At 45.2% G+C, this 8,957-nt stretch overlaps 1 protein-coding gene across 6 annotated transcripts in view; it reads right to left on the bottom strand.

Annotated features, from left to right (window-relative positions):
- Positions 1-5,121: 5,121 nt before the first annotated feature.
- The window catches only part of CADM1 (cell adhesion molecule 1), a 285,550-nt gene continuing 281,714 nt past the window's right edge, over positions 5,122-8,957 (bottom strand). For all 6 annotated transcript variants that reach the window (XM_083481086.1, XM_083481080.1, XM_083481081.1 and 3 more), the window contains one exon: positions 5,122-8,389. In XM_083481086.1, the coding sequence (XP_083337212.1) occupies positions 8,271-8,389 (119 nt within the window). In that variant the 3' untranslated portion in view covers positions 5,122-8,270. The remainder of the gene's footprint in view (positions 8,390-8,957) is intronic.

The raw sequence follows: 8,957 nt of genomic DNA, 5'->3' as shown, positions 1-8,957 counted from the left end.
CTACTACTACTACTAATTATATATATATATATATATATATATATATATATATATATATATATATATAATAATTTTTATTATTTATATCACGCCCATCTGGCTAGGTTTCCTGATACAGGGCTGCCTTCAGATGTCTTCTAAAAGCTGTGTAGTTCTTCATCTCCTGGACATGTGATGGGAGGGCGTTCCACAGGGAGGGCCCAAAAACAAATGTTTTTCCTGCAGGGGCTCAACTCTGGCCAGGAATTAATCCCAACTGTGATGCTAATTGGGCACCATGTTTTGCACTGTATTCAACATATTAATTCTTGTTGCAAACTGGTTTGGGTTGGCAAATTATCTGGAAAGTGGTATATAAATGCAGTAAATCAAAAAATTTGAGAAAAGAAATATGAATTTGGACTCCATGTGGGAATAATGACGGCTAGATATCCTCTCGGGAGCTGCCCAAGAGCAGGCAAGGCTGCACTATGCAACAGACTCCCATGTTCCATTGTTTTTCTCCTTCTTGGTCAATACCAAAATATGCTGTTCCGCTCACTGACAAACAGATTGTGGAGCCAACAGGTAGTGAAAAGGATGAGCAACCCACCACCCACCTCTGGTTGCTTTCAGAGAGAGATGGAAACATAACACAGCTCTTCTCAGATAATTCATCACGGCTCCTCAGTCTGACTGACATTCTTGACCTCTGGCTTACTTTCATTGTTCAGCTGCTATTGTAGGGAAACTGGGGGCGTTCTTTTGAAACATCCTAAATTCTGCTTCGCCAAAACGCACAGAAATGAGAGGCTCACCTTTGGGTTTTTTGGAGTAGTAACCAGGGAGCCTATACACACTTTGCACATAGCCTGGAGAAGACTGAGAGGAGATATGATAAAAAGGTAAAGGTAAAGTACCCCTGACAGTTAAGTCCAGTTGCAGGCGACTCTGGGGTTGCGGCACTCATCTCGCTTTACAGGCTGAGGGAGCCAGCGTTTGTCCGCACTGTTTCTCCGGGTCATGTGGCCAGCATGACTAAGACGCTTCTGGCGAAACCAAACACCGAAACCAGAGCAGAGCATGGAAACACTGTTTACCTTCCTGCTGGAGCAGTACCTATTTATCTTCTTCTTCTTCTTTGGCGATCCCTCATAGCCGAGTAAGACTGTCTTCCATAAACACAGTTTTAACAATGAGTCTTTAAGTGACTATGGAGGCCAATTCTGGATCCACACGTCCTTCCACAGTGGGGACATTTCTGCGCAGGAGTTGATCACGGTGTGGTTTTGCCAAGCTTGCCTTCCTCTTAGCATGTTTCTCCCTTTGCGTCCTGAGTTCAAGTGTCTTCAAAGCCCATGACACCTTTGGTAACTGCTGTTCTTCAACTGGAGCACTCGCAGGCCAGTGTTTCCAAGTTGTCAGTGTTTATACATTCTTTTAGATTTGCCTTGAGACAGTTTTTAAACCTCTTATGTTGACCCCCAGCATTATGCTTTCCATTTTTAAGTTCACAATAGAGTAGTTGCTTTGGAAGACGATCATAAGGCATCCACACAACATGACCAGTCCAGCAAAGTTGATGTTGAAGAATCCTCACTGCTGATCTTTGCTTCTTCCAATACACTTCCCAAGTGACGTGTAAAATTTTTATCTACTTGCACTTTGATGTGCTTTCGAACTGCTAGGTGGGCAGGAGCTTGAACAGAGCAACAGGAGCTCACCCTGTCGCGGGGATTCGAAATGCCAACCTTCTGATCGGCAAGTCCTAGAGGCTCAGTGGTTTAGACCACAGCGCCACCCATGTCCCTATAGTGATATGATAGCCACCTCCAAATACCGTATTTTTCGCCCCATAGGACGCACCGGCCCATAGGATGCACCAAGTTTTTTGGGGGAGGAAATAAAGAAAATAAATTTTATTTCCCCCCCAGGCGCTTGTGTGGCCGGCAGCGGGGAGAAGCGCTCTTCTCCCCGCCGCCTGCCTGCAGACCAGGTCCGGGGACACCGAGAAGATGCGCTGCGCCTCCCAGCTGTCCCCGGAGCTTGCGGGGCAGGCGGCAGGGAGAAGCGCTCTTCTCCCCGCCACCCGCCTGCAGACCAGGTCCGGGGACAGCGGGAAGACGCGCTGCGCCTCCCAGCTGTCCCCGGAGCTTGCGGGGCTGGCGGCGGGGAGAAGCACGGGTCTCCCCACCGTCAGCCTCCAAACCACATCGGGAGACAGCGGGATGGCGGCATTCCGCCTCCCCGCTGTCCCCCGACCTTGTGGGGTTGGCGCTGCGGCTGTCCTGAAGCCTGGAGAACGAGAGGGGTCGGTGCGCACCGACCCCTCTCGCTTTCCAGGCTTCAGCGAAAGCCTGCATTTGCCCCATAGGACGCACACACATTTCCCCTTCATTTTTGGAGGGGAAAAAGTGCGTCCTATAGGGCGAAAAATACGGTATCTAAAGGGATGTCACATGGAAGATGGAGCAAGCCTGCTGCTCCAAAGGGTAGGACCCAAACCAATGGATACAAATTACAAGGAAGGAGATTCCAACTTAACATTAGGAAGAACTCTCTGACAACAATGGAATGGGCTATACCACAGAAGATGGTGGCCTCCCCTTCATTGGAAGTTTTTAAACAGAGGTTTGGATGGCCACCTGCCAGGGATTTTTCAGCTGCGATTCCTGGATTGCAGAAGATTCTGCATTGCTTTGGGGGTCTTTCCAACTCTATAATTCTATGATTCTAGGGTTATCGGTTTGGACACAAACCAGAGACAAAGGGCTACCTCAATCTGTGCAAACATTCCCTGTCTTTTTTCTTTCACTGGCAATTTCTAGATCAAAAGCAGTGTGCAGCAAAATCCAGACAACACCACAGAATCATACCACAACTTTCATCCAAACAAATAAAAATCTAAAGACTAAAATCACACGATAAATGGAGCAAACAAGCTACCAAGAGCAATTCACGAATGCCTGGGTGAACAAAAGTGTTTTTAATTGCCAGTGGAAATACATTGCTGTCTGATCGCCAAGAAAATTATTTAGCATTCTACCTCTGGGGTTCCACTCCAAATATAGGAAACTGTTTTATACAGAGTCAGACCATTGGTTCATTTTCCTTGGTACTGCCTGTTCTGACTGGCACTGGCTCTCCAGGGTTTCATGTAGGAGTTTTTCCCAGTCCTACTTGAAGATCCCAGTCATTGAACCTCAGACCCTCTGCATGCAAACCAGATACTCTACTGCTGAGCTACAGATGTTTATCATCCTTAAAAGTGCCTCCCTCAAACCTTGGAGGCAATGGGTAGGGGCTGAAGTATTACAATAGACTATACCAGTGGTTCCCAGTTAGCTAAACACTGTAAACCTCGTTTTCCAAAGGCCAAGATATAGACCTCTTACTTTTGAAAATGTTGATATCTCTGGGTTGGTTTTTGTTATGTGAACGGTGGCACGGACCCCCTAGGGTCTGCAAACCACCAATTGGGAACCATGTGACTATTTCATTGAACTGGCCATTAGCAGGGTTGGAGGGACCCTGGAAGGCAGTTTCTATGCCTCTCCCCATTGTCAAATGCAGCTATTACTGCTGCAGCAGTAGGGTTAGCCAGAACATAAGCAACATTTTTAAACGTGGGTTGGAAAGTTAATATGGAGTAAAATCTGTTCTAGGGTGTAATCAGATGCGGGTCAAAATCAAGACAGGATGTAACCCAACACACACACACACACACACACACACACAGCCACAACAGTAAGGCTCAGGATAATGGCTTGCTGAGGGAAAGGAGTAGTAGAATTGTGGGTTGAAAAGCAGGCTTGTCAGGCCACCCTGGGTAAAATAAGCACTGCTCAGCAGGCTGCTAGCAACCTCTTCCTGCCGTCTTTCCCAGAAGTGGCTGGGAGGCTGGAATCAAGAAGGAACGAGAGACCCCAAAAGCATCAGCTGTGCCTCAGTCAAGGTTGGCATAGCAGAGGACCAATTCATGAAAGCTAGGCAAGTCCATGGCCAGCTCCCCTCTTCTGCCTGAAGAGCAAGAAAAAAAATAAAAAAAAATAAAAGGTGTTGAGAAGAGCAACGGTGCTGTGTTTTTAGTGTTCCAGAAGAAAGCATAAGCACAATATTTCTCCAAGGAAAACAGCCTCTTCTATTGAGCAAGGTTTCCCTTTTCTCGCTTGTGCAGGATGGTGAACGATGGCACCAATTAGAGCCCACACACCACCTTAGGGCCACCCGCCAATGTACCGGGAGATGCCATCAGCCAACAACAATAGTGGAAAAACTAATAACTCCATCGCCTGCCCTTCAGGAAACAGATTTCCTTTATTTTCTTTCCAAATAAGGGAAGGAAACCACTGGGGCTTCAGGGGAAAGCCTCCCCCAACAGCTACATCGGAGGGCATTTCTGCACAAATAATTTCGTGGGAGAGGAAACTCTAAAAATACGAGGGCGAGCAAGAAAAAGCAAAGACCATTCTGCCAGCCTAGAATACAGAGACATTTCCCTACCTGCCAGGGTGTGCTCAAGAACGTGACAGCCACCAAGCAGATGGAGGGATAAGTGCTTCCTTTCTGGCAAGAAGCTGCATAGCTAGCCCTTAAGCAATTGTTACAATTAGGAAAGGTGAAAAAGAAGGTAAGCAGTGCTTGGATTTTGGGGAGGCCAGAAATTAAGAACACAACCCACAGTCTCACCAAGAGATGGGCACAGACCAGGTATGTTTAATTTGTGAAAGGCCAGCTGCCTGTGGTGTTTGGGATGGGCTTGTGAGCCCACACCAAGGTTAGCCAACCTGGGGTCCTGCAGCTGTTGGTGGACTACAACTCCCATCTTCCATTGGTTATGCTGGCTGTGGCTGATGGGAGTTGTAGTTTACATTTGGAGGGTGCCACATTGCATCACACTGTAAGCAGCTTACGAATGAGAGCCATGGCAGACCTCAGAGAAGCACTTGCAACTGGCACAGATAGTTTAAGAAAAGCTGAGAAGCCAAGTTGTGTGTTTTGGGATGGAGGACTGGTTGAGCACACAAACATGGTGTCTGGTGGGGCTCCCAAAACAGGGCTGAGGACATGGCAGCCTGCCTCCTACTTAGGAGCATCCCTTGTAGATGCTGCCGCAAAAGAGTGCAGAACGAGACAGAAAAGTAGTTTTGTAACATTAATTTGTTTTTATTAAGAAGACAGATACTTTATAGTACTTCTTTTTCTTTGTAAAAATGGTATACATGAACCAATACAAAATGTGAATGGGAAGATATGAATATGCGTTTTCTTACACTGCAACATTGTCCATGGACACCTTAAAACAGAATCGGCCTAAGGGGGCAGAAGTAACGAAATGTCACTGGCGGTGAGTAAAGAACAAGCTTATTTGGCATCAGTTATGCATCCCATATTTTTCTTGGCAACATTCCTGTTTTGCTGTTGCTGATGTTATAAAAAATAAACTCCCCAACCACAAAGCCTAAGAAAAATCTCCAAGCTGCAAACCCCTGGGAAACAAGTTTGTTCTTTCTCCACTCTTAACAAAATCCTTGTAATCTAACCCTGTACAAATCAATACTTAACAATACATTTCAAACAGTGCACTGTATACTTGCAGGGGGGCAGGGGGAAAGAAAAGTAAAAACCCTTTAAAACTTGATATACAACTAAAACCCATCAGTTCCTGTTGTGGTTGCTCGTTGTGTTCTCTTCCAACGTGTGGGGCCAAAAACTTTTCGCGATCTACCTGAGACGGAAAACACCAATCAAAACACATGAACCTGAGACATGTCAACATTATTAAGTCAAAGTTACATTGGGAACACTTGCACGACTGTACACTTTTCAAAACAAGGATGAGCTGCTCAGGGAACGGTATGCCAGTTCTGTGATGAATGGGTAGAAAAAAGCCCCCTCCCCAAAACCCACCCCCACAATTTTTCAATCACTGTCTTTGCCCTTCCATGGGGTTGACCTGTTGTCTCAAGCAGTACAGAAGGCAGAGAAACAAGAGGGGCACGTTACAAAACTTTGCAAGAGGTCAATTGCGTTTTCATGGTTCTAAAGGAGAGGGAGGGCGGGGAAGGAAAATATTGTACGAAAAAGAAGGGGGGAAAGGGGTTTTATTTTGTGTGTAAAGGTAGCATCTGAATGGCTCTGCCAACAATTAAACAAACCTAAAACTCACAAATATAACTATTTTTAAAAGCCTTTTAAAATACATCTAGAGATGATATTCTCCCCTAATAAAACTTGGCATGTACGTAACATGACTGCCGCTAAAATTAATCCTTCAAATTCCTTAATTCCGTAATGAACTGAGGGGTTCCCTCATGAGCTAGCCTCTTCTTAATGCCAACCCTTTATCTGGTGCCTCATTAAAAAAAAAAAAAAAATCCTGATTCACATCACACGTCGCTTTCTCCTTTTGTTAAAAGGGTTTCGAAGCAGCGTATTATCCCCAAGGGGGGGTGGGGTACCATGCTCCCCCCTCCCCAGGAAAGGAAAGGAAGTGGCAGACACACAGACTTTGCTCTCTTCCTCCCGAGGCTTCAGATCTCCAACACTCACAAGGTAAACTTATTTTTAGTTATCTCTTCACCATGACTACCATCATGCAAGGATCAGTAATTTATTGGCAGATGGCTCTTAAGGCTGAGGAAGGAGGCCAGGGGCTGCGTTTGGAAGGTACAGAGTCAGGGAAAAGGAAATAAAGAATATATATATATATATATATATATATATATATATATATATATATATATGTATTCTTGATTTCCTCATACAAACTCAGCATTTAAGAGTTTGGATTGAGTAACTGGAAGGGGGGGGGGACTTTCCATGCTGATTTCTCCACCTCTGCTCTGACCTTTCTGGAACAGAGATGCAGGGCAGTCCAGCATGAAAACAAGGCGTCTTTTCTTCTCTTCCCTCCTGCCTTTTGTGAAGTCAAATCTGAAGGAATGAAAAGTTCCACACAGTCTGTGGACGGATACCTCAGCATGACCAATACCTGTAATGTACAGTACCTGCAGGCCGCAATCATAGCGCCTCACCCTCTGTGCCCTCTTTAGCAAGATACAAAAGAGAAGAAGAGAGGAAGAAGAAGGGGGCAAACCAAGACAGATAACATAATAATGAAGAAAAAGAAAAAGAAGTCGGCCGATTCGTATTCCTTTCACATCACAAAGTTTTTTCTTTTTCCTGTTTCCTGTAAATTACAGCAATGCGAGGCCAATTGGGAGCCAGCGTAGGGATCATTTGCAACAGAAAATAATTAGAGCAGAACTTCGCATTTCTTCCCTCCCCGCTTTCCCTTCTGCGACAACTCAAATTTGCCTACTTGCACGAAAGGAGCAGCCCTCATCTGTCACGGCTGTTTAGGGCGAGAACCGGGGAAATGCACTCAATACCCTGTTCCTGTACAGACAATATGGGCATGTCCAGCAAAGAGGAGTCAGTCTATAGACCTAGAATAAAGAACAGACTCCGCTCTCTCCCAGAGTCCACTTTGCTTGCAGGTAACTCAGCATGGTTCTGGGTCTCAATGAAAAGCAGAGCATATTCCGGACATTTCAGCCTATTTTGGCTAGTCTTCGCTGCGTTGGAAACCTGGGCAGCTGCAAACCATTCTCCTAAAAAGTGTGTTCTTCCAAGCTCTCATGACAAGGGAGTAGGGTGGATGATGAATACACTGAATTTCAAACGATGGAATCTAAGGTGTGCCGGTTCTCCTTTGATGACACAGTTTCAAACAACAACAACAACAACCAAAAACAACCCAGGAGTTTAAAAAAATGAAGGTAAAACACTTAAAAGAAAAGAAAGAAACCAAGTCTACTTTCAAGGGATCCCAGCAGGCAATTCCAAGAGAAGCTAGGAAGAAAAAAAGAATATGAAACCATCTGCTCTCCACCCCTCCCCTCCCAACGAAACAAGAAATAAAACAAGGCACAGAATTTTCTGCAAATGATGGAACTAAACTAAATCCAAGTTGGACTTGGCCCGAGAATCAAAAACCCAAAGGAACTGAGGTGCCAAACAGCAGAATGTACTTTACAAAGAACTCTATTACACAGGGAATCCTCGATGCTCCCCACACACTTTGCCAACCATTCAATAAAAAAAAAGAAGAAATAAAAATAAACAGCACTGGAAGGGAAAAGAAAGAAAAAGACAGAAAAGAGACAAAGTTTTAAAAAAAACCCAAAACCATAAGCTGGTAGCAACTTCCAACATCACAGTCTGTATCTTCTACACAGGGCCAGTAACTGTCCGCAGTTGGACACCTCATGGAAATCAAGACGGATCTAGATGAAGTACTCTTTCTTCTCTTCAGAGTTGTTCTGTCCTCCCTCTGCATTGATTATAGCTGTGTCTGCGTCGGCCGCATCGTCAGCTCCTTTGGCTTCGTGAGTGAAGTATGTACCTGCAAAGAGAGGAGCAACCGCAGGGGCTGAGACAGGGGCTCCATGGTGGTGGCACCAACTATCTGCACTGCATATACTTGTAGGCAGCAGAGCACCTAACTGCTGCCTGTTCCATTTAAATGCTGAGCATTGAATGCACAGCATGTGCCCTGCCACTGTTTTAAGAGCCCTCCCTGTCCATGCACCCTGCTGCTGAAGGATGGCAAACTGGGATAACTGCAATAAGCATCAAAGCAAAACAGGTTATGGAATTGGATACTTGCAAATCCCATCAATTGCAAAGGGTTCTTTGTGCCTTTGAGAGGTGCATGGTTGCCATGGGCGGAGGGTTGTCCTCTCCCCTCCATATCCAATAGCCCTCCAAATGCTCTCAAATTTTCATTTTGCTAGAGAAGTAATACTTGCATGTCCAGTTTGGTAACTCTATGTATTTCTTGTATTTAAAAAAGAATGGCATGGATCAGAATTGGAACCTGGGTCCCATTCCTGTTGCAGACAGCCCTCGTCGAGCTAAAACAAGGGTACATCTTGCAAAAAAAAAAAAAAAAAATCAGTCCACATGAAACA

This window comes from Podarcis liolepis, assembly GCF_965112155.1.
Source record: "Podarcis liolepis genome assembly, chromosome: 16".
Lineage (NCBI taxonomy): Eukaryota > Metazoa > Chordata > Lepidosauria > Squamata > Lacertidae > Podarcis > Podarcis liolepis.
This window is presented reverse-complemented; position numbering and strand designations above follow the sequence as displayed.